Source organism: Triturus cristatus, chromosome 11 (genome assembly GCF_964204655.1).
Source record: "Triturus cristatus chromosome 11, aTriCri1.1, whole genome shotgun sequence".
Taxonomy (NCBI): Eukaryota; Metazoa; Chordata; class Amphibia; order Caudata; family Salamandridae; genus Triturus; species Triturus cristatus.
This window is the reverse complement of record NC_140594.1, coordinates 147,982,270-148,009,077: the sequence shown is the minus strand read 5'-3', so window position 1 is coordinate 148,009,077 and position 26,808 is coordinate 147,982,270. Positions and strand designations below refer to the sequence as shown.

Sequence of the window (26,808 nt, the reverse complement as noted above, 5' to 3'; positions counted from 1 at the left end):
GTAGCCGGAAGCAGCTGACATCATAGTATTGTGCTAAAACACTCCATACTACAACATTCCATAACTACTTTAGATATGCACTAACCAATGCAATCCCAGAGTTGTGCTAACATTTACAAACCACTCCCCCCTCAGGCTCCTAGTGTCTTATCCTGTCACCAGAAACACTTGATTCTGTAATAGGACCTTATACACGGCAACCCATTAAATATTGTTTATTGACAAAAAACCATGATTTGACACGGACACAAAATGCACACTTTTCACCAGCAACTAACAGACTCACATTTCCACCGCTCAAATTAATACATATTTCCCTATACTAACCCACCAGTAATCCTTTTTAGGTTCCGGAGTAGCAAGCTACTCGCCGAAAAGTGATTTGACGCCTCGTATGGGGTAGTAAGCGCTATATAAATACAATTTCCCTTGGTATTTTGCTTACAAGGTTTTCTGCATTAGTAGGGGTGATTTCTGTATTAGTACTTATATCTTTTTCTGTCTGGCAATCAGCTGGACCTACAATTACAAAATTATGAAATATATATATCCCAACAAACAATCTCAGTGAACACCGAGAACGCCATGTCCTTGCCGCTTACGACGGCGGTCCGTGGTGAGGGGGCGAGCCTCCAAACCAAAAATCCCATTTCTAACATATATAAAAATATCCACTCGCTGAAAATCTCCTAAGGCATCCGAAGGAAAACAGCAAACACGGACTCTCAAATACATTAGAAGCAGTAGTTGCCAATAATTTGCTAAATAAAAAATACTGCTTTTAAAGCATTTGAGAGTCCATGGTTGCTGTTTTCCTTCAGATGCCTTAGGAGATTTTCAGCGAGTGGATATATATATATATATGTTAGAAATTGGATTTTTGGTTGGCTAGGGCTTGCGCCTAAGCCAGGCAGAAACCACCACTCTAGTCAGGACAAGGGAGTTACACGCTGAAGATAACACCTGCTCACCCCCTTGGTAGCTTGGCATGAGCAGTCAGGCTTATCGTAGAGGCAATGTGTAAAGCGTTTGCGCAACACACACACACACACATCAGCAACTCACTAGGCACACCACAAAAGAAACTCCACACAAGGTTATATAAAAATAGCCTTTGTATTATCCAAATCACAGAATCATAATCACACAATTTACACTGTGCCAACGGGCACTAGGCAATATTCAAAGGGGATTATATACTTGACAGGGCCAATCAGGCCACTGTCAGAACCATCACAAGCACAAATAGTAAAAATATCACAACCAGTAACTACTGGCAAACTACTGTACTCAGCTTTATCACATTAGAATTTGAGCATAATCATTAGCATAAACACATTACACATGAACCTCATAAGCATAAACACATTATGCATAAATACCATAGGCAATCACAGTAGGCATAAACACATTATAATATACCATCATCATAAAAAATGACCCAGGCCAACTGACCTTTCTAGGGGGCCCAATGCCCTTTGTCCCAAATGTCAGGGCGTAAACTGTGGGCCTTTCAAGTAGCCCTAGGGCTGCAAAAGCAAAGTGCGCAATGCACTGGGGCAGAGGAGTGTATCTCACTCCTTCATTATCAGAAAGGAAAAATGCCCCATGTTGCAGCTGCCGCTAACTGGCGGTGCAGCTGAGGAGAAATAACCACTGGCACCAACTGTGCCTGGCAAGCCCCACTCAGGGACTCGATCAACAAAATTGCCCCCACGTTGCAGCTGCCGCTAACTGGCGGTGCAGCTGGGAAAACAGCACGGGCACTCACAGTGCCTGGGGAGCCCCCTTGTCTGGGCTGCTCCTGGTGCCCCCACTTGGCACCAACGATCCTCATGATTCAGCCCCCACTCACCAGGTTTCCTTGGCAGGCTTCAGGCACCGACAATGCGCCTCGACAGTCCCTGCTCCATCGGGACTTCTCCTGACTCCTCGTCGACCAGGAAGGACTCTGACGACAAGCACCTGGAGCCCTCGAGGCTCCAGATGGACTCCTCCCCCGTAGTTGCACTCAGCAGGGCTCTTCTTCTCTGCAATGCTGGTGCGCGGGGCTTCTCCTCCTCCATACGGGGAGGTCCCACTTACCAACCACACAACAGCTCTCTCTGGTCACGGGAGCCCCGCCTTGGACCTGACAGCCTTTTCCTGCCATCCGCCGTGCCTCACGCTGCTTCTCTCGGAGACGGGGTGGGCTCCCGCTCTCCTTAAGGCATGACGAGGCCTCGCCTCCATTCGCGCTGCCATTGGCCGGCCAACAGCGGACTTGACCTCGCTCCGCCTCACAACAGGCAGCCTGCATGGCTTCGGGGTCGGGCTGCGGCAGCGATTCCTGGCAAATGCGGGGCGGGCTCCCGCTACTAAATAAACATCCATGCGGGGTGGGCTCACGCTAAGAGCGCACCAAAATGCGGGGTAGGATTCCACTAGCAGGCATCAATGTGAGGGAATTCCCACGTCAGGATTCCCTCTAAATTTATCGCAGCCCAGCGCTGCAAATCATAACCAAATGCTCCTCTCTCGTGGAATAAAGTTGTAGCGCTCACGAGGCGCTGAGCCCCCGAAAGTCCTCAGGGCAAAGGCTAGGCCCAGGCAGGCCAGTTCACAGGGCCCTCCAGCAGGGAGGCAGTCCCTCGTGGCGGTTCCTCCTGTGGCCCAGCAGCAGCAGGTCGCCAGGAAGCACAACAAGCATTTGCAATGCAATAGATCTCGCATTTTAGAAACTTTGACCTGTAAATAACAATGTCTTTTATTGTTGGAAGTTTTTTAAACACATATATAAAAGGCATTGTCATTTACAATGCCAATGGGTCAAAATCTCGCAATTGCAGACCGATTCCATTGCAAATGCTTGTTTAAATTAGGGAGACTTGCTTGAGCTCTGACATCATATTCCATGCCTTCAAGCTGACTACAGAAAGTATCCACCCTCCTACTCCCACCATTTCAAAGTTTTAAAATTGGGAATGACAAGCGGACACTTTGATGCCGATCTTAATGCCTAAACTGGGTGTAACTAGTAAGCAGATGGGTCATATGGTTCTTTCTCAGACTATAAATCGCATTGTGGCATAAACAGAGAGCCTTACAGAGGCATCTATTGCGAAATAGAAGTCGACGGAGTGTACGTAAATGATCTTAGACTGATATTCTCCTGCTCAGGCCCAGCACTAATGTTGTTGCTATGTTCAGGAGTGCCTGCAGCTTTTCAGTAGTCTGTTTTGGTAGACCCAAGAGTAAGGAATTGTTGTTGTCGTCTCATCATGATAAAATCAGTGCCTTAATAATGTTTAACTTGGAAGAGGACGGAAGCAAAGGTAGAGTTTTCTATGTGATTCTCAGTAGTCGCATACAAGTGGCTGCTAACGTGTACATGTGGAATGAAAAAAAGGTGGAATCAAACACCAATCCTATGCATCTACTTAAATACAATTCACAGATAGTCTGACGCCTATGTATACAGATCCCCAAGATAGTTTATTAATGGCAGACAGAACAACTTGGGGATCCGTAGATACAGCATGTGACTTAGGAGTGGTGTCTGGTGTGTGCAAGGAAGTTGTTAACATTAGCATTGGAAGGAAGCATTCAGCTCTCTCAGCCTTGCAGTTGTGATGAGAATAGGAGGCGCCACAGCTTTACTGTCCCGCCACCCGCAGTTGGAGATCGCTCCAGGAGGTTTGTTGATGCTGTGAATCATGAGATGCGGATGCAGCTTGCACAAACATGTCTCCAACTTTGGAGATCCTGAGTAAAAGAGCACACATGTAGTCAAGTGGAAGTAGCATCACAGCACACCAGAATGCTTGAAGGCCGCACATGCTTTTGCAGGTCAAAGTAGAGGTGGTCGGAGACGAAGGGAACGCACCTTTGGGGACTCTTGCTTCCAAAGCATTAGTCCCTTTAGGCTTCTGGAGCTTTTCCATTGCTTACCACTCACAGGTAGACATTGAGAGAAGTTTGGAAGCCCCCCATCCTTATCAGTGATGGTCCTTGCATTGGGCTGGGCAGCAACACGTCATACCACAGTCTTTGGCAAACTCACCCCACAGCAGTATCTGAAGCAGCTTGGCCTTGAAATCTTGAGCCAAAAAAGGCAGGTTCTCGGCACACAATCTAAACCGGACCCTTCAAGCCAGAGCAACAGCATGCCTTGGACCTCGAGTTGCTCTCTGGGATGGTGCTCAGAACTCCATTGAAGTCACAAGGTAAATGCCTTCCATCTTCACGGGGCCAGTTAATATTACCAAACACCAGGAGTTCGTATGAGACCAACCAGCCACTCCGAATCAGCAGGGCCCGAAACTTAGGAGGAATCCAAACAAGGCCTGTTGCTTCAGGTACCATTCAGTACAATGGTAACAAATCCCTATTGGCCACAAAGAGTCTGCTTCCATGGTAATGGCGAGCATCAATTAATACCAGGGACCAATTGAATATTGTTAGTAACTTGGACATGCAGCGTGAGAAGCCAAGGGCATAAGAGGGACAGTGTAAGGAACCTGATGAACTGTAAGCAACTCAGTGCACAAGGACAGACAGAGAAGCTAAGTGCGTATGAGTGTACAGAATGAGAAGCTTGGTTTACACAGTGCGAAGGGATCGGGTACACGTTCATATCCATATTATGTTAGGAACTAGGGGTGCACGGAGATTGGAGTGCATGGGCATGCATAGTTAGATTAGATACGGGGACAGATAGTGTGAGGCGCCTTTGGGGGTCATGTCCATATTGGGTAGGAAGAAGCACAGGATACAAGGAGTGTGCAAGAAGCTTGGGGTGCATGGGCAGGGTTCTTGGAGATATTGTTCTTCCTACATGGGGGACTTGAGCCACTAGGGCAACTGAGGATCGTAGACAACACATAGTCTGTTAGGAGAGTGTTTACATTTTTTTTTGCCGTTTTATATGGCGGGGTATTGGAGCGCTTTACATGAGCCCCAGTTGCATTCCAGACGGGCGCATTCATTTTGGGTAGGCATGGGGAGATTAAGTGATTTGCCCAGAATCGCAGGTTGTTGAGCCGACGCGGATACTGGAGCCTCAAAGACTTCAGCAGCTCTTGCCGTTACACCACATCCTCGCGTGCAGACAGAGAGAGAATGATAGCACCTGTGCTTACTGTGTGAGTAGTTTCAGTACATTAACAGTGGGAGGAGTTTGGGTACCTATTCATAAAAGGGAGAGAAGTTCAGAGTGCCTGTGCACTCTTCCGAGTTTGGGGCACATGAACAGCAAGGATTGTTACGTGCAGCACAGCGTGCACAACATTACGCATGTACTCTTAGGTTTGCATTTGCACACTGAAGTGCAGTACAGCATGTGGCCCAACATGTTGGTCATAGCATGCTAAATATGCCCAAATCAATATCCGTCTCAAGTTATTAGAGTTCTCGGGTGCCTGTGTTCTTTATCGATCACCAGATTTTGCTCGGGGGATCCCTTCTATCTCTGTAATGAACGAGCCCAGGCTGCTGCAGTTATAGGCTGATTGTACAGGCTTTGGTGCCGTTAGCTACAAGTCTCTAATCCTGTAGTAGTTAGGATTTCCCGAGCAGGCCCGTTTCCAGAAAAGGCTGCACTCCTAGCGGCTTCACACTCTAATTACAAACCAGGGAACGTGGATTGCGCCGCGAGGTCATTGTGGTAGAAATGTGCACGTCAAAAATTGCAGCAATATTCAATGATCCCCAAGTGTCTTACGCCCTAACTAGCAGACATATGCTGGGGACCCCACCGAGTCAATACGCAGCTGCAATGCCCTTCGCAAGGGTCCCCCACAACAGCCTCCGGGCCCCCCCCAACCCCTTGCTGATCCATGAGATTGTGGCCTAAGTCGTCGGCAGCGTCACATCTAGAGAGGAGGGATGACAGCCTCCCGGTGCTTGCACACCAGCCGGAGCACTCTGAGCCTCTGGTCACACTGCTGGCAACTGGTCCGATATGGATCAGAGTATGGGGATGACAGTGCTAGTGGGTTGGGGAAGAGAGTTACTTCTCTCGTTCCGCTGATAGCCACTAGAGGGCCTTCAATAAATAACAAGCGGTCTGCACTTTTCAAGTACTGCACTCGTGCTTGTGGCGTCATCCACCTTGCGGGAGCGAGCAGCTGGGCGCGCTGCTGCTCGCTCCCGCAAGGTGGATACCGCCACAAGCCCGAGTGCAGTGCTTGAAAAGTGAAGACCGATGGCTAAAGGCCCTCCTAGAGCAGCGCATGCACGATGCCTAGGCGAGACCTAAAAAGCACAACACTTTCATGGGGTCACAGCCCCAATATTTATACACCCTTTTCCTTTGTCTGCCCTTGGCACAGGGCTTGGGGGAACCAGCCTGAGCTGGTTCTGGAGCACTCCATTTACAGGTCTCCTCTTCCCTATTGTCAGGTGGGGGCTCATCATCAGACACACCACAGGGGGGCGGAGCCAGCATTCACCTAAGCAGACACAGACCTATTCAGGGTCAGGGGACTACTCCTCCCACTACACCAAATGCAGATCCCCCATTCAGCCTAACGCTACCTCACCCTGCCCTCCCTGACCTTACCAGCCCCCGTCACTCCAACGCCAGACATGCAATCCACATCAGTCAGGCAGACACATAGCACACAGAAATGCCAACATCTAAAAGTGTCATTTCTAAAATAGGTATAAAAAAATCTGTGCACACCATTACGCAGTATTTATTATTACTATTCCAACCATACCAAACTTGACCACGCTGCTCCTCTCATACCAGGAATTACCACTGCAACACTTATCAGGGAATCCCCAATGTATTCCTATGAGAGGGCAGCCTCACAGCAGTGAGAAACCAAAATGGCTGTTTGTCACTACTAGGACATGTCAAGCACTTAAGGTACATTTCCTACTTTTTACCTACAATACACCCTGCCCATAGGGCTAGCTAGGGCCTACCTTAGGGGTGACTGACATGCAGTAAAACGGGGGTCACAGACACACTTTAGGTGCCATGTCAAAGCGGCAGTAACACTGCGCGCACAGGCCCTGCAATGGCAGAGGCCTGAGACAGGTTTGAAAGGTTACTTTGGTGGGTGGCGCAATCAGTGCTGCAAGCCTACCAGTAGCATTTAATTTACCTGTCCCGGGTATCTGAGATACCACTTTACAAGGGACTGACAGGTAAATTAAATATGCCAAACAGGTGTAGTCCAATCTTTACCATATTTACCACAGAGAGCACACGTACTTTACACTGGACAGCAGTGCTAAAGTGCCCAGAGTCCTAAAACCACCAACACCATGTCAGAAAAAAGGCTAGGGGGAAGGCAAAAAGTTCAGGGATGACCCTGCAAAAAGGGCCAAGTCCAACAATGTATATATACATATATCTATAGTGGGCATGATGGTATAGTGCAAGGTCCAGCTCTCCCTTCCTGTTGAGCAATACCTTTTTTATTGTGGGTGGATTGCTACTCGAGGTTTGGACCTTCCATGCCTCTTAGTCAAGATTTATAATAGGGATAAGTGTGTCCTTAATATAAGGCTTTTTATTCTATTATTTTTGGAGTATTCCACAATGTAATAAATGAAGAAGCAACTTCTTGTATGTTCTTTCAGTTGTTTGTTTTATTCACAGTAGAAATGTTTCATCAGTCCATCATTGTTCCAGTATTCCACAAGGTAGCAGATACCAAAGCAGCCGACACGTGTTTCTCCCCTTGGTGGCCCCCTGGCCTGGGGCTTTCTCAAGGCTGCGGGGAACACGATGAAATATAATGAGTGGTGAGATTGCAGCTGTGATCAAGTGTATATCTAGGTGTTAAAATAGATACAAGAGGCAAATTTGTACCCCAAAGAGAGGCGATCAAGGGGAAAGCGCAGGAACTTAATTATGAATTTTCATCGTTGGCAAGAACCATCAGAGTCCACGATTTAAAACCTCTGGTAGCAGTAATGAAGGCCAAATTGTTACCAACCCTTGTGTATGGATCATAGATAATGTTTCGGTGCGGAGGCCAGTCTGCTTGATAAACTGCTGATAAGATTGTGTAAACAAACCTTCCTGTTACTCAGATGGGCCTCGCCTGCCCAAGTAAGGTTGGAGTTCTCAATAATGAAACAGACGCTCGCTAGACCAGCAGAATTTATCAAGCTCTGCCACAAATTGCGCTCAGCTGCAGATGATACGCTGGCCAGTCGAGTTTGGACTGAAATCAAACTCCGAAGTGGGAATGGAAACTATAAGAAATATCTTGAGAGCAGCATTGGGAGGCTTGAATTGGGAAATCTATGGAATGCCAATATATCGGGGCAAGCTTTCAAGAAAGCGGCAAATAAATCGGTTAAACTGCAAAGCTGGGTGACAGATAAAGAAACGCTGTCCAAGCGATACTGACAGTTTAGGCTTTTCGGCCCGTCACCCTAACTTTTGCACACTGGCACTTTATTTGCAAACTATTACCAGGATGAGTAGTAAATTTTGTATTTGTTTTCCCCGAAAAAAACGATATGGTTTGATGACGGAAAACACATTTTAAAACTTTTAGAAATATATTCTGTTATGTATGTCCTTTGCAAGGCTTATGGTTTTAATTGACAAACTATTTCAACACAAGTAAATCCATCACCATGTGCAAAGTGGAAAAATAAAACACCTATGTGTTGCTGAGCAGGGTTGTGACCTGAATGGCTCATGATGATTGGTACACCGGTTTACAAAGATGTGACAAGTTCATTAAGATCTTAAAAGTCCGAGCGTTTAACTCCATTAGTCAAAAACACGGCTGAGAAGTGGTGCTGACAAACTGAGCATTGCAATAATCTTGATGCTAACAAGAAGATTGATCAAGGTCTTATAGGGTCAAAATATGAGGCTCCGTCATTCAGAGATTGACTGACCGGTAAGGAAAAGAGCCACAGAGTGGGCGTTGGCTCCACCCAGAGGAGTATTACTTTCACCTCATGCTATTGGCTACTTGGTGTATTCCAGGAAGTGCTCCATTGAAAGGCAGCAAGGACTATTTTTTATATGAAAAGTACAGTCAATAACCATGCTGTTTGTCGCATTCATATATATCACCTAGATATATTGTACACAGAAAGCAATATATATATTTTTTTTTGCTTTCACCCCAGGTGTGGCAAAGCCAGGAGTGCAGATTGTAATATGACAAAGCATTAGCATGCCCCGCATGTAAACAGCATTTGTAATTGCCGTGTTTAACCCGTTCCCCGCTCATGACGGAACCACTCCGTCATGAGCCACGGGTGCGCTGTGCTCATGACGGAGTGGTTCCGTCATGCTGCGGCCGTTGGCGGCCGCTCCGCCCACGCGGCGCTAATTCCCCGCCTGTGCGGGCGATTAGCGCAGTGGGTGGAGTCATGACGGAACCACGCCGTCATGAGCACAGCTCACCCGTGACTCATGACGGCGTGGTTCCGTCATGAGCACAGCGGCGCTGTCAACCCCCCCCAGCGCTGCGGCGGAATTCGCGCCGCAGCGAAGGGGTTAAATGCAATGGTGTAGTAGCTTCTGCATGTTTCCCCATGTAGCTGCTATCTATCTTCACTGTGCTGTCTATGATGTCATTGCCTTGGTGATGGAATGCTATGGTTTGAATTCCTGGAGAGTCAGTTCCTTGAAACTGTGGAGATGAACAGTCAATAAACTACGTACTCTTATACTTACCTAGCCTGGCATAGTTACTACAAATGGTTACATTAAAACCAAACCTATTGGCTTTGACAATGCAAGGGGCTATTGTTTAGGGACAAATTATCAAGACCGTTGTTCTAAAATATGGCACAATTTGCTCCAAAGCACCAGCTTCCAGTATTTTCAAACCCACCTGAAGGGCTGTACTGTGGAAGCATGTGCTGCAGAGCTGCGGAAACATGCTCTGCAGGGCTGAACACGCAAACTCCAGATGAATCGTCAACAAGATCCGAGACGGACTGGCAGCCCGCCATGGTGTGGGCGGAAGGGGGCGCTGTAAGAGTATGCCAATGTAGTCTAAAGCTGAAGAGATGAAGCAAATGAGGTAAAGATATGTTTGTGGCACAGACTGCAGACAAAATGGCTTCTGCTGTAGGTGTCGTGAGTAGGAGGCAAGAACAGCAAGCCTCTGTGTGGCAGAATAGGAGTATGCAAACTGTCAGGAAGGAGGCAGGCAAACACCAGCTCAGTAAGTGGAGAAACTTTTACTCGCGGTCGGGCAGTGCAGCTTTGAGGGCACACAGGGCCATCTCAGCTCAGAAACTGGCATGTCTTGAAACCCCCCAGGGATTGCCCCAAATCGGTGACTAGCGGCTATGGGACCAGCTCTCTCCATATTCGATACAGCGTGAAGGACCAATAGGCCCACTCCTGGCTCAGTGGACCCAGTGTAGCAACCAAACGCTCTGCAGTGTTCCAAACCCACCGGGGTCTGTAAACACAGCATGCGACACCTAGAAGGCCCACTTCCAGCCCAGTCAATACAACGTATGACACTTAGTATAAGCCTTGAACACCAATACAAATTGCCTCATTCCTACTTCTTTGTTCACCAGTATTGAATTCAGGAGAGCAACAAATGGCAATTACGATCCCTGATCCCTTTCTCAGCCAATCGCAATCTGTGGACATTTCCATCCACAGGTGGGAACAATCTGCTACTCTGTGCACAGCACGACCTGTAGTAAATACCACTCAAAAGATATTAGGAGGACTCTGATAACACAACAGCGCACACTCATTGCCTCATTTCTTCTTCTACAATAACTGTATCCATCCTTTTCAAAACACGAGTTGCGCTAATAACCCTCTAACATTCTGGTTTCTTCTCCAGGAATTAACTAATATTATTGTAGTCTCAAACACAATGAGGTATTTAAGTTTGAGGTCTAAAGGAATAATGTAACATGAAACATGTATAAGCATTGTAACCACCAAACAGCACTACATTATAAGTGAAATTATGCATGCCACCGTCCTACTATTATGAAAAGTGGATTCATGCACTGTGTTGATATAACAAAACAGAGTAATACTACCACAACCTAGGCTATGATAAGTCCAGATCAAGCTATTGTATTACACGTAAAATTAAGACGTGTTTTAAAGTCTCCAAGCGCTATACCAAAAATACTTGATATCGGACGGTCTGCAGATGAAACGCGACATGGGTGACTGTATATTCGATTAACGGTATCAAACATAAAATCTGTTGTGAGCATATATATTTATAACTAAACCAATTTACCCGCCGATTACTATTAGAATGTAGCATTGTCAGATATAGCATGGCCCTCACCCAAGCACCTCATGGATGCTCAATGGGTCTCTAAGCTTTCGATTTCGATTACCGCCCTTGTTCCTCTCCATCAATAGCTTTGTGCATGAAAATAAACCTATTAAAATAACTCTGCAGCTTCTAAAAATATCAGCAGGTTTGTAGGCTCCAACAGTGCAATGACGCCGCTGCCAATGGGTGGGACTGCTGCTCACTGCGAGGGCTACAGAATGAGGATTTCCTTTTTGCTTTCAGGGCAAATTCTTATCGTGCGACTAATCCTGGCGCATTGCATCATACAAAAGATGCACAAAGAAAAAACACAACACTGGGACTGGGCTCGAGGTGCCAAACATTTTCAATACAAAAAATGTGTGTCCTGCTAGCGTGTACGTTACTGTGGCAAACACAAAAGCCAGGAACTCGTCTGAAGCAAAAAAACAGAGTGTACTTTTAAATATAGCATTATCGCTAGGGTAGCAAAGCTTGGTAACATATTATGCGATTATATAGCAATTATGCTGCTGTGATACGCACACGTGATACGTTACTCAAGTTTTTCACAAATTAAAGTTTAACAATAAAACCCCTTAACTCTTCCAAAAAGAGATATATTAAGATGTATTTTGTTATGTTTCACTGTACAAAACAGTTCATAAATTCATAAAGACATTCACAGAATGCAACAGCAGCCGCAAATCGAATGCATGCCACAAAATGGAATTTTCCATCGACACTTAGTATCAGATATTATTATTATTGCCCAGCTCAACTCAGAATCCAGGGGGGGGGGGGGGGTCCATGGAGCATACCCATGGGGTTGTGAATGTTTAGAACATTGCATATTATTAGCAGTGCAATAAAGTGTTTATAAATAAAAAGGCTAAATTGAATTTGGTGGCTAAATATTAAGTTGGTATTCTTAGATTGATTTGCGGGAGCGGTGCAAGGACAGCAAACACACTCTAGTGCGGACGACTGGTGGCCTCCATTGAAGCAGTGACAAGAAGAGAGCATGCATGAGGAGCAAGAACCAGACAATGCGATATGCTTGAGTCTAGCATATTGCTTTATCCTTTAGAAATGCAAAAATCTGAAAAGTTCCCATTTAAAAGTAGATTTTTGTATATTTTGTCTGCGAGTTAAATAAAATATTTCATATTTGTGCATTTGTTTGATGTGTAAGTGTTTGCATACTGTTTTGAGGCTTAAGAATTAGACATTGCTTAGGCAGGGGTCCCAGGCATCCAGTAGTGATTCAGTTGGATGCACTGAAGTCAAAAGTTTAAGAACTGCATTGTTAACATACAAATAACACACATCCTTGCACCAGGGAAATTCAACAAATGAGTTACCCTAGGATGAAAGAACTCTATGCTTTTATGTCCATTAAAATAATTCCACATTAGGCAGCATATGATACATTTTGATAAAAACCAAAACAAAATATAAAGATGTTATTATAATGACTTTTAGGAGCACCCAGGCCTCTTTAGCTTTCGTTGTCGTTCATCAATGAGCGAGTCTGGTAGCATGGATTCCAAGCGTCTTGTGAAGTTGAGGGACGATGCAGGGTTTGCCTAGATCAAATTATTCGGTCTTTCTTATGCGAACTGGGCACAGGGTTGAAAATCCCAGACATCACTATCCAGTACACCTTTGTAGATTATCTCCTGAGGAACCATAGATTTTATCGACTAATTGAACAGTATTAGATCAAGCTTTTGAAAATCTATGCAATTGCCACTTTGAAAAGTGTGATATTTTCAAATTTTAAGTTTGAAAAGATTGTTTGAAAGCAAAAACTTTGAAAATAAATTCCCTCAATACGAAAAAATTAAAAAAAACATTTAATAGTATTACATTATGTTTAAGCGTGTTAGTTAAAAGTATAGTACTTATATCAGGAGGAAATGCCTGGAAATGGCAAAAGTCAAGAAGTAGTTGGGAATGGGGCTGCTTTGCGTTTCAAAACCGCAAGCTTTACTATCAAATGTAGGTGCTGAAGGGGATCCAGGTGGGGTTCCCTCTTCCATCCAAGTAATGCTGGGAAAACAAAGATTTAGACGATGGGTAGAGGAGGTTACCCCCATTTGCAGCAGGAATAACTGGCAACAAAGATCGTGGATGCGGAGAAGCAGAGAAGCGGAGCCGGTGCGCAATTCCATGAGACGGGCTGCAGTGAACAGTCAGTAAGAGAGAAAAGTATGGGAACTGTGATGCTGCCTGCAATGGGGGCTGGGACAGCGAGCGCGGGGCGGAGTCGAATGTGTGGCTAAAAAACTAAATATTCTGTACTGTTTTTTGGTCTTTCGCCTTTAGGTAGATGCATATAAAATAACCACGCAGCTTATAATAATCATAAAAAAGTTGGGTTAATCTGTGGGAGATGCAAAATAGTACATTATGAAACATCTATTTGTTAATGCCCTGCAGAGGTCTGTGTGCACCAAGAGAGTTACCGATTTGAATCTTGGTTGGTGCAGTGGGGAATAGTGACTTCTGTACCTTTAGTGCTACAAGGTCCCAGTCTGTGACAGCCACTGTGAATATGGAAGTCATTATTTTAAACTTACATTACACACAGTATGAGATAGAGTGCTACAAAATGTGCAAAAAGGTTTAAGATAAAATGCTGCTTTCAAAATGTATATATTAATGTACAGAATGCATTTTTTAAATATAATTGTTTGATAAAAATTGGAACCTTTTAGAAATTAATGTTTTAAATTTAAATGACAGCTACCTAGATTCTATGATGACTCCATCATTGGCCATGGGCACTCGAACTATGCAACTGAGAAAGCCGCCAGCCCAGCTGTCCCCAGCGGCTGGGACGCGTGCCAGGTGCCATTACGCCTGGCCAACAACTGCATAGATTAATTTACTTTTGGAACTAAAGGTTTCTCACTTTTAATTTCTAACTTAATGTTTTTCAAACTTGATATTCAGAATGTTCCAAGTAGATTTAAGCTGTCCCCTCCAACTGCGACTACACACCTGTGGCGCTCCCTAACCTATGCAATCTGTTAATGAAGAAATATCCACACATTTACGAATAAAGCTGCCACTACCCTACAACCTCCCATACCCAATTTAACGCCGGCTAACACATTTGCCCTAACGGGGATGGGTCATGTGCAGTTACTTTTAGGCTTTAGTGCCAAGAAGCCACCATGTGTTTTAAGGAGGTGAATATTAAAATTAATTTCTAACATAACCGATAGTGTTTTGATGAAAAGCCACACATGCCCTCTTAACAATCAGATAATAGCTGAGCAGGCAGGCCTGAGGCAGCAGTCTATTTACTGCTCAGTGAAGCTCCTCCATTACGTCATGTCTATTTTCTTTGTTGTGATCTGGCACAGGGACTGCTGAAGCAGCTAAAAGTCTCCTGGTGTCTGCACTATGGTGCACAACTAATCCACAAAAGACAGATATGTCCTCCCTCACCACTAATTATGCATTCTAAAAGTTACAGGGGATCCAAAAAGTTATCCAAGACCTGCCCCTTGCAACAACAAAAAAAAACCAAAACACAGCAGGCCCAGAAAAGCAACCGTAGGCTGCTGATGAGCTTTTTAAACCTTGACTCAACGAAGGACATATTCACTAGGCATATAGAGACAGTGTAAATGCAGACTCCACTCACACAGATGCAAACCCTCCGATATGAGTAATCAGACAGACAGAAGCACACTGGCTGCCCAGTCAGATGACTGCTGCCCTGCCGCAGCATTCCTTCCTCATTGCAAATCACGAGCGATGACCCACACATCCGCGTTTATCTACGGCCCATTCAGAATAGTAAAGTTCCAGTGAGGTCACAGTAAGCAGCACGTGGGACCTCAGAGGCGATGGAAGGTCCAATCAATCGAATAAGCTTCACTGAACGTCATAAGTTAGAACTCAGAATTGCAATGATGCACACGTGCACGGGGGGGACGGTGGAGGGCGCGCGATTAAGGCTGGTTCACAACATTAACGGGGACTCTAAACGTGCTTAATGAGATGTATTTCACGGAGCGCTCGGAGAATCACGATCAACATACTTACACAGTATTGTATTTCACATTTGTATAGCACCCAGCTTCCACTAGGGTGCCTCATAGCGCTATAAGCAGGATCAAAGCGTAAGGTAAAGAGTAACACATGAATAAGTACGATGAGCATAATTCATTAGATATAGCAAGGTGGGCTGGTAAAGCAAGTAACTAACGTAACAGATGGACTGTGAACACTGACGCCAAGCCTTTGGAAGAGTCTAGGGGGTATTCAGACTCAACAGCCTGCTGTAACTCAGGACCCACCCATTCTCGTCCTATCTGAAAGAACAAATGTGCCTACCGGTCCCTCGCAGTCACAAGCCTTCCCGCCACACGTAATAAACTAATACATCTACCGCAGCCACGTCTGCAATAGAAAAGCGGGAGGAGACGGGGGGTGTGAATGCCAAGGGTGGCAATTGACTGGTTTGCAGGCACAACGCGGGCTTCTGAGGGGTCCTTTGCGATTCCCTGGTGAGGGCGAACAGGCTGCTTGGACAGTTACGAAAGCAGCATGTTGTATCACTACTGAACTACTTAGAGAGATTCAACCAGGTCACAAAAGTTAAAGCAATACAGATAAACTGCAGGATGTGCAATGCTGCCTCTGGGGGCGGACACGCCGAGAGAGAGCGCACTGCACAAAGCTTTGCAAATGTGTGCATTTCAAATCACCCGGTTAACTGCACTGCTAATAACGTTCTTGACTGTGTCTCTGTTTATAGCTGCAGACACACAAATGATGGACGGAATGCAGAACAAATAAAACATTCTGCCCCAGGCAAGAGATCCGGGTTAAAACCCAGCCATATGCAAATCCGTCTTCACCCTGTGCCTCATGAGAACAGTCCAGCCTTAACTGCCAGGCCAGGTCCTCCCTGGACCAGCAACAAGCATCCTGGGGCCGGTTTCGGGGCATCACCCTTCATCAGCCAGGCTAGCTTGAATCCAGTGGCGCAGCGAGCACGGGACCCACTTCTGGGCATACCTGGGAGCAGGGTCAAGACTGATTTGCATATGGCTGGATCTAAACTGAAATGGCATGGTGAGCAGAAAAACGATGGATTTAGGCCCAGATCTCAGTACTGGGGGTGAATGTTTGACATTGTTCAGCATTCCGTTCATCAATTGTTTTTTTGCATCTGTTTACGGCTACTTATATCCCTGATACTCAAAGCCATGCCCCTTCTCCCTAGACGAACGGAATAGGTAGAGTTTCTGTTTCCCTCGTGCAAATCTTTCTACCGCCCCCCCCCCCCCCAAGCGTGTCCTGACAGCAGCATCTGTGTTTCTCTCACCCACATCCTTCTCGGCCTTAATGTGTCGCATGACCACACTGACTGCTCCTTCCCACACCTGACACCTCGCATAACACTCCCTGGCTTTCCCTCGTAACTAAGAGCGCCCAGTGGCTTGCCACGTACAAGGACACAAATGTGTCCGCACTGTGCAACTGAGTAATTCAGAGGGGAAGCCTTCTTACAGACACTCAGGGTGCCCAATCAGCCACTCAACTGAGCTCCCTTTACAATTAGTGCCCAGGGAGTGCCAACTCATGCCCAATGTTTATATCTGCCACGATGGCCCCGTTCTCCTCTGCCTCGGTCCTTTGCAGAAATCTGCTTTGACGTTAAATTATGCCACACAGAGCGCATTTGAGGGAAATAAAACAAGCAATATAAAACAACCGGTAAATTGAAACAACTATGACTAAATGGGAAAAAGTGCTTTATGCAGACAATTCTGCATCACGGATTTGGGCCGCTATTGAGAAGAGTAGAGTGTATGATGTGCAGATGTTTCTACATTAAGACACCTGCGCCACCACTGCCCAGTCAGTTCTACCCATATCAATCACAGCCCTGCTCAAATCTCTACTTGTCATAGCCATGTCAAACTCACCTACTGCCAGCCTGCACTTTTCCAGCCCACCGGTCTTGACCTCAGTCTTTCTACCCACTCCCATTATTAGCCACAGTCCCATTCCACAATCAAAACACCAAACTCCCAGTCCAACTCTTTGGTGCGCCCCACTGCACTTACGATCCGTGCCCTTCTTGCCACCTCCTGGCCCACGTACAGATGCTTTCAGTACTTCCCTTGCCTCTCTACTCCCGTTCCAAGTAGGGCAGTACCAGCCTCTGGTGCCCCTGCTCTCTTCTTGCTACCAGTGCAGCTCAAAGCACCCATGGCCTCACCTTCTAAGCGCTAGCTCAATCAAAACCCAGCCCACATCACTTTCAGATGCTTCCGGGCCCTCCTTTGCCTCTCGTAGTCCACCCTCAGCCACAGCCACCCCAGCCCACCTTCTGGTGCTTCTTGTCCTTCTCCTGCCGCTCCACCCTCTCCAGGTGGAGGCGCTCGAGCTCCAGGCGCAGGTCGTGCTGCTCGGGCTCCATGGCGTTGCGGCTCACCAGCACCTCCAGGATCTCCAGCACCCGCACCACCCGGGGCATGAGCCGGCCGATGGCCTCGCAGCCGTGCAGGTCAATCAGCCGCTCAAACTCCTGGCCCACGGACGAGGCCATGTCGTACACGTCCATCACCGTCAGCTCGGCCACCGGCTTCTCCAGGGCGGGGACGTCCTCCATGGTTGCGGTACTCGGTGCGCTGGCCTGCGGGGTGCCGTTTCTGCCAGCGCCCGCCAGCAGTGCGCATGCGCGCTCAGAGAGTTGGGAAGCCTGCCATGGACGGATCCTGCAGGAGAGGGCCAGCTCTGCGCATGCGCCCACAGCAACCCGGGGCGCCAAGGAGCAATTCCTGCATGAAAGCGGTCCTGGTAGCATTGCAGTCAGTCTAGGAGCAAAGCCCCCACCACCCATGCAATAGACAACAACTTCCCGCTACTGTACTGAATGCAGCAGTCAAAGTGCATTGGAAAAAATATGGGAACTATGATGCTGCCTGCAATGGGGGCTGGGACAGCGAGCGCGGGGCGGAGTCGAATGTGTGGCTAAAAAACTAAATAATCTGTACTGTTTTTTGGTCTTTCGCCTTTAGGTAGATGCATATAAAATAACCACGCAGCTTATAATAATCATAAAACAGTTGGGTTAATCTGTAGGAGATGCAAAATAGTACATTATGAAACCTCTATTTGTTAATGCCCTGCAGAGGTCTGTGTGCACCAAGAGAGTTACCGATCTGAATCTTGGTTGGTGCAGTGGGGAATAGTGACTTCTGTACCTTTAGTGCTACAAGGTCCCAGTCTGTGACAGCCACTGTGAATATGGAAGTCATAATTATAAACTTACATTACACACAGTATGAGATAGAGTGCTACAAAATGTGCAAAAAGGTTTAAGATAAAATGCTGCTTTCAAAATGTATATAGTAATGTCCAGAATGTACAGAATGCATTTTTTAAATATAATTGTCCCTTAAATGCACACACTTAACATCTCAGCTGATACCTCTCTTGCACTTCCACTCGAAAATAATAAATCTTTGTGATCACAAAGCGCCATCTGATTCCATCAATGAAAGCCAGTACAGCTCCCAATCACACTTCACAATTGCGGATTAACCAGTTGCGCACATTTGCATTTCTTTCAGGCAGCAGGAACCCTGGTGAGAAGGCTTGTTTAGCTGTCTGCATCTCTCTTTGTTTCACAGCACCTGGAGTGGATGACACTTCAGTTGAACTATTTAAACTTTGGGAATGTATCAGAATTAACAGTCCGGGATGGTTGTATTTTCAAAAGAAACAAGCATTGACATAGCTAATAGGTCTCGCCTTTGGGACCTTATAAGTGTTTAGCCATGCAACAGTTGCATAACTAAATACTTATAAGGTCCCAAAAGCGAGACCTATTGGCTATGCCAAGCGGCTATGCGGCCGCGAAAGTGATCGCGATCAAACATCAAAGCGGCCGTGCGGCCGCGAAAGTGAAACTAATCATGGTCAAGCGCGCGCGCCCGCGCACATGCACTGTAGCTCTAGGGTGGCCTGGTAGCTCTTTTTGGAGCCCTCTCAAAAAGTCTCGCCAGACGAGCGCATGCGCTGGGTCAGGCGAGACCTAAAAAGGGGAACAGTTTTTCAGAAATTAAAAACTATGGGCACATTTTGACCCTCCAAACATGCTCACTTCGAACTCTGACTAAATGACAGATATAACTAACAAAATGATGATATTTGAGCGCAGGAAAGCGCGAGAAAGCGGAAAGAAAATAATCTTTTGTGTTAAAAAAAGTTGGAAGTTATTTATTTTAGTTTAAGTGGCGTAGTAAGGGTGCCATTGGTGTGAGTACAAGCATGGTAATTGGGCACACTCACTGCTGGACAGCTAATAAATACAATAAGAAACAAGGTTCTGTGGACCACTAAGGCCTCTGGGCTGCTGTGGTACTGCACCTGCTGCACCATTGGCAGCTACGCCCCGGTTTAGTTTATGGAAGCAGGGTAACTAAGTTTAGGTGCATGGTGCAATAAACAACCTCCTACACCATTATCATTCTCAGTGTGATTTGCGAATTGTCAAGAACTCCTGAAGTGGAGGTAGTGAGACATTAGGGTGCCGATCACGATCCGGTAAAAAAATTCCCCGTACGACTCGTATCCGGTCTTTTTACCGTACGAATCGTACAAGTGCCGTACAAACTGCCAATTACGATTCGCATGGGAAAAAGACCATACGAATCGCATTGGGAAGAATTCCCCACACGTCCTCGGGTCGGAAAATGTGTCCGACACGTCCACGGACGATTTACCGTACAAACGTGAAAAGTGAAGTCCGACCGAGGAATCACGATCCATCCCGTGCGTCCGATGTTACAACCAAATGGAAAAAACACTGTCCGCACCGAACACCCATAGCAAACATGGAGACATGTGCCTGCATACGCGCCGAACACCCCCCCAGCCCCCGTACGTTCGAGTCGTACCCCCACCCTTGTATGTACACCCCTGTACGTGTCGTACTCCCCCGTGTATGTACACCCCTGTACGTTCGAGTCGTACCCCCACCCGTGTATGTACACCCCTGTACGTGTCGTACTCCCCCGTGTATGTACACCCCTGTACGTTCGAGTCGTACCCCCACCCGTGTATGTACACCCCTGTACGTGTCGTACTCCCCCGTGTATGTACACCCCTGTACGTTCGAGTCGTACCCCCACCCGTGTATATACACCCCTGTACGTGTCGTACTCCCCCGTGTATGTACACCCCTGTACATTCGAGTCGTACCCCCACCCGTGTATGTACGGTGCGTACCCCCAGCGCTACGCGCTGGGGGTACGCACCGTACATACACGGGTGGGGGTACGACTCGAACGTACAGGGGTGTACATACACGGGGGAGTACGACACGTACAGGGGTGTACATACACGGGTGGGGGTACGACTCGAACGTACGGGGGCTGGGGGGGATCGGCGCGTACATACGGGGGCTGGGGGGGATTGGCGCGTACATACGGGGGCTGGGGGGGGTCGGCGAGTACATACGGGGGCTGGGGGGGATCGGCGCGTACATACGGGGCTGGGGGGGGTCGGCGCGTACATACGGGGGCTGGGGGGGATCGGCGCGTACATACGGGGGCTGGGGGGGGTCGGCGCGTACATACGGGGGCTGGGGGGGGTCGGCGCATACATACGGGGGCTGGGGGGGTCGGCGCATACATACGGGGGCTGGGGGGGGGGTACGGCGCGTACCGGGCCACCTACTCTGGTCGTTTCGCGCCGTACTTCGCTTTTCCGGCACTTTTTGGGTGCCGTGAAAATATTGCCGTCCGGACTGCTGTCAGTTCGAATCGTACTTCCTGGGTCGTGAAACGCTGCCTGAAAGCGTCCCGACGTCACGTCGCAGCATTCCCGGATCACATTCGTATGTATATTTTCGTCGGTCGGTGTTTTTTACGATTCGTACGGAAATGGTGTTTCCGTGCGAATCGTAATTCCATGTTTGTAAAGTTTTACGACCGGGTACGAGTCGGACGGAGAAAACGCTCCGACCGACGGTTCGTACCCGGTTTTTACCGGATCGTAATCGGCACCATGGTCTCGAGAAAATCAAAGTTCATTATATCACTATTGTTTCCTGATCTGTTATTATCCTGTAGAAAGTACAGTAGCAAATCTGAAAGTCTTCTGTACATGTTTTGTTGGTAATTCCAAGTTAGAAAGCTTCAGATTCCATCATAATTTCATAAATTCGAAAGTTGGTTCAAATTCCACCCTGAATTCAGTCAACACATGTTTCGTGAAAGAATCCTATTTTTTACCTTGGAATTACAAATAAATCTACTACAGATGCCAGAGTGTCCTTTCTGCAAGGTAACAACAGATCAAGAAATAATATTGTTTGAATTAACTTTTATTTACTATGGGTCTACTTTTTTATGTTTTCTTTTTAGGGCCAACATGATTTTCTTGTGAACATTCACAATATGAATTCTAAAATTCAGCAAAATTAATTCACTGGTAGCGAAAGTTAACCATCCTTCATTACCATACTTCCCACCTATAAAAATGGCACCCAATAATTTTGGGTGGGTATATAGGATAGGACAGGACCTGGTCAAAATCCCGACTGTGTCATGTGACCTTTTGAGCGGGTTGAACAGGTCTTAACCCAAGCTGGAGATCATTGGATGGGCCAGACTGCATTAAAGACTTTGGAGAGGCTCCCACTGGTTTAGAGTTGCCTATCTGTATTGTATGTATTTTAATATAGCATTTATGTAGTGCTTACTGCCTCTATTTGGTGCGCTAGGGCGCTTAGTCACATGAATAACAAGCTACACCGTTTAGGGTGTGTGGCTGGGAGGGGGCTGTATTTTGTTTTGAGCCTCTGTGGGAAATGTTTTCATGTCATTCATGATGACCACTGAGGTTTTGCAGGTGTTCACGTCACTTTTACCATCTCTAAAGGTTACACGTTTTTTTAAGCTGCATTGAGCAGGACATAATCTATGCTGCAGGTACTGCATCTCGTTTACCTTCTGAATGCACGCTGGAGCCGGCAGGCGCGTCTGTATACGTTCATAGTGTGCACAGCCACTCATGGGCCTCCAGCTCAGGCCACTCAGGGTATATCCATCCAGCGTTGCTCAGATTTCTCAGTCCAGTCCTGCTTTCTAAGGAGCAAACATTGTCCCAATTTGCCATGGGCATGGCTGGTTTATTGGAGCCTGAGATTATCGGAACCCAGGGAAGCCTACCATGGCTGGTTTATTGGAGCCTGAGATTATCGGAACCCAGGGAAGCCTACCATGGCTGGTTTATTGGAGCCTGAGATTATCGGAACCCAGGGAAGCCTACCATGGCTGGTTTATTGGAGCCTGAGATTATCGGAACCCAGGGAAGCCTACCAACCCCAGACATCTCTGCAAAAGAGACCTAGTGCAATCTAGGCTGGTGTGGCGGGTGTGTATCCCTCCAGTTTTGTGTTCCCAGAATGCTACACAGTTGTCAACCTTTGGCTAAAAACACGATTTCCTCACATTTATGTACCAGAAAACACCAGAATATGCTGGCAGCTGTTGGGGAATTAGGAAATGCAGAATGGAAGAACATTTGATGTTGGCGGCGAATTCATGTACTTGACACTACATAAATGTGAAAAAATAGAGCTCGGACTTAATATTTGACATTTATATGGTATTATGTATGAGGAAACTTTGCACAATCCGTACAAGTGACACCTCCTTATGTTCTCCTTTGTCTCTAGGTTTAAAAAATGTGTAATGTTGGGAGATAACCTTGGATGCTGAACCAACCCAGTGCCAAAACCCATAGCCATCCCACTGGCCAAATTTATGTTAAAAAACAACCTCCAAAAGCTACAGACATACTCAAGCTATCGGCCCGTTACCCTGTTCTGGGGTCTGCTTATAGGTATCCCAGCTGTGGTATTTTTTTTATCAAGGGTATGTGTGATTTAAAAATGAGAGGGCATTTATCTTTAGCATTAAATTGCAGTATTTTGGGGCGTGGCCAAGAGCATCAAGATGGCGGTCGCACCGTAGGAGTGCTCTGGACCTCTCCGTCATCCGCTCTGCAATCGCTCACCATCGAGACCCCGTTGGCCCTCCTAACGCCTGCCTGCTTACCTGGGAGCCCCGGGGGTTCCTTTGGAGCGCTGTCTGGCAATTTTCGGTGAGGCTGGCGGCCTCGAACTTCTGGGCCTGCCGCGCGGCCTTTCCAAGATGGTGGCCGCCGATGAACTCTCCAGATCCCCGCCCGCCCTCTGGACCTGAGCTCTCTGGCCGAAGGGTGTCAGCATGGTGAACATCCGGCGGACCCGTGTACCAGCCTTCTTGATATTGGCCTGCTTTGCTCGGCTTCGGTGCTCCGGCGGCCTGCGGGAGCCAACTGCCCTGCTCCGGTGCGGTGCTCTTGTGGTCTGGGCATTTCTGGGCCTGTTCGACCACCGATCGGGCGGAGAGGAGCTGCTGTCCACGTCTCCTGCCAGGTATCTTGCGGCGCTGCCCCGATGACGACTGCTGCTGCCCTGCTGTGGGACTGGCCCCACCCGCCGGCTTCACCGCGATGATCCTGCGGAGGCCTTTGCTCTACTGAGGTACGGTGGCAGTGGGATGTCGTTGCCTCTCGGCCTCTCCCGGCCTGTTGGACAGGCGCCGAGACCCCTGTGAGGCCGTGTCCCCTGAAGGACTACTTCGGCAGCCTGGAGGCCCGAGGCCCTGCAACGCCCACTGTGACGGTGAGGTGAGGGGGTGCTTGCCTGTCGTGGCTCGCCCTGCGAAAGTGCCTGCCTGGAGCGGGATGAGTCGGCTGTCGATCGGGCGGCGGGGGTAGCCTTCCCACTGATGTAAACTCCCCACTGAGTGCACCTGCGGCCCTATGCTGGGGCTATCCCATGCCCTGCCTGGCCCTGGACTGTGAGGGCGTGCTAACGTTGTCTAGCCTGAGGCAGTGCCCCCCCGGTGCTGCAGTGAGGCGCAGGGGGTAACTCAACTGCCATCTCGGGCAGTGGTGCTTCCGTTTTGGTGGCGCCCCCCTCCTGGGTGGCTCTGCGCTTGACACTTGCTGATCCCTGCTACGAACCCTCACCCTATTTGGGGGCTGCATACAGGACCTGGTTTTTGGGGCCTGAAGCGACTCCGTTGTGGGGCTGAGGAGCGGAGGTACTCACAATTACCACCCAGCTCGCTGTGGTGCTGGCCGTCAATCGGGCGGTGGGGGGCGGCCTCTTCGCTGGTGTGGCCTCCCCCCCTCTCCTGCTGCAAAGTGGTCCTGGGGCCTGTCTTGGGGTGCACCCCGTGCCCTGCTTGACCCTGAGCTGCGGTGCCTGGGTGCGGTGGCACGACCGCTGCAGAGGGGGCCCTCCCCTCCCCCCCTGGTGCTCTGGTGGGGTGTAAGGAGCATTTCGATTGCCAGTTCAGGCAGTGGTGGCCCTACATGTGGGGGTGTCCCTCCTGGATGGTCCTGTGTTGGGCGGTGGTCGCTGAATGCGGCCTCCGCCGGTGGGTTTCGGCCACTACATCGGGTGGCGGTGTCTCCTCGGTCCAGGCCTCGCCCTGGGCCCTCCCAAGACTCTAGCTTCATCCCTCGCCTCGCCAGCGGGTGGCTGACTTCGCTCCCTCTGCTCCAGTGGACCCGGGAGCACTAGCCCAACACCAACCTTGGCCCCTTGCAGATCCGCACGCCTGGAGCTCTCCCTGCTGACCCGCGTGGGTCCACTGCTGAGGGCATCGGCGGTAGTCGTGGGATGGTGTGGAGTGGCCGTGCCTTGCTCCCTTCCCCCCCTTGGCCGCCCTCTCTTCTCCGGCCTGCTTGGCCGCCCAGAGCCTGCGCTGCATCTCCTCGCTGCTGAACAGTAGCCATGGGTAGGGACAGGGTACCCAAGACCCCGGCCACCCAAACCAAGATGGAACGGTTCACCACCACGGACTCCGGAGCATCTGGTGGTCCCGCGGACAAAGAAACTCCTGCCGCGGCGGACCTCTCCACCATCCTCCAGGCTATCCACGCATTGCAATCGTCGGTTGAGAGCAAGATTGCGGAAGTCCGAGTGGACATGAGTCTGATCCGGCAGGACCGCCGCAATCCTACTGCCCGGATTAAAGAAACTGAGTCCTGCATATCCACCGTGTAAGACGACGTCCATCAACTCAAGATCCAGGTTGCCCAACTCCAGTCTCATACCCAGGAGCTGCATCGGCGGGCCGAGGATGCTGAAAACAGGTCCCGTCGTAACAACCTCCGCCTGGTCGGGTTTTCGGAAGGGGTGAAGCAGGGTCAGACGGCGGATTTCGTGGAGCGCTGACTACACTTGTGGATGCCCAAGGGCTCTCTCTCCCCCTGGTTCACGGTCGAGAGGACGCATCGTTAACTTGCTCCCCGCCCGCAGCCGGGAGCACTCCCTAGACCGATCATCTTGCGGATCCTCAACTTTAAAGATCGGGACGCTATTCTGACCGAGTCCCGTAAAGCGCAACCTCTTAAATACGAAAATCTGACGATTATGATCTTTCCTGACCACACCCAGGAGGTCCAGAACCAGCGCAGTTCCTTTGGAGAGGTCAAGCAAAAACTACGCTCGCTTCACATACAGTATAGACTCCTTTTCCCGGCCCGTCTGCACGTGGTGTGTCAAGATAAAACTCTCTTCTTTGATTCTCCTGATGAAGCATGGAAATGGGCAACAGAGGACCGCCCGTCGAGATTCGGTGCCCCGAATCCGGCCCCGTCCAGTGGCACTGGAGGTGCCTCGCGAGACATGCCGGTTCTCCGACCGAGACGTAGGCGCTCTGGTAGGCGCAGGGGCCAGAGGCGCACACGCTCGGACTCTCCGATGAGTCCTTCTTGGCGGCCCACGCCCGAGCCGCCTTGTGAGACTCTCCCTGTTGGACGGCGCTCAAGCTCCTTGGGCCACTCCGACCAAGGACTGCTTCACCTTGTCCATCCTTGCTGGACCTGCCAGACACTGACCTCTCCCGCAGCCCGACACTCCTTCCAGGGCCCGCTTGAACCTTTTTGTCTCTTCATATGCTGGCCGGTTTCGTCCAGAGCTCACACTCTGCCTAATCACTGACTTTATTTCCAGATGGCTACAGATATGAAAATCCTACTACGAGGAGGGGTCCTCCATGTTTCCCTGTTTCCAAGCGTTTTAGTTTGGTCCTTTTTCGCTTCATTGTTTATTGTTCGGGTGACAGATGCTTTCGTTCCTGAAGTATAGGGTGGGGGGAGGTTGGGGGGGTTGGGGCTGCGGTCCCTGTTTGTTCTGTGTTTTGTTCTTTTTGTTTTTTGCAACAACTTCTACATTTAGGTGAGCGCGTACTACCCAACACTATGGCTACATATTCCCTAGCTTTAGACATGATCCCACTCCGACGGCCTCTGCCATACTTGCCAGCTGTCTGGCCCCTTACACGACTTCCCCCTGGCAGGCGATAATAATGGGGCATTGTCGCTCCATATAATGTCCTGGAATGTTAACGGCCTGCTGGATAAGGGCAAGCGCACAGCAGGCCTACGATATGCTCAGCGTCAAGCCGCAGACATAATCCTGCTTCAGGAGACCACCTGATGGGCAACCACTGCCCCTTCCTGGCGCGACATGGCT

General features: G+C 48.6%; 1 protein-coding gene across 2 annotated transcripts in view; it reads right to left on the bottom strand.

Annotated features, from left to right (window-relative positions):
- RILPL1 (Rab interacting lysosomal protein like 1) overlaps positions 1–18,150 on the bottom strand; it is an 83,458-nt gene extending 65,308 nt beyond the window's left edge. The window contains exon 1 of one of the 2 annotated variants that reach the window (XM_085636188.1): positions 17,584–18,150. In XM_085636188.1, coding sequence (XP_085492314.1) covers positions 17,584–18,099 — 516 coding nt within the window. In that variant the 5' untranslated portion in view covers positions 18,100–18,150. The remainder of the gene's footprint in view (positions 1–17,583) is intronic. The other variant, XM_085636187.1, reaches the window with a different exon arrangement.
- Positions 18,151–26,808: the final 8,658 nt, after the last annotated feature.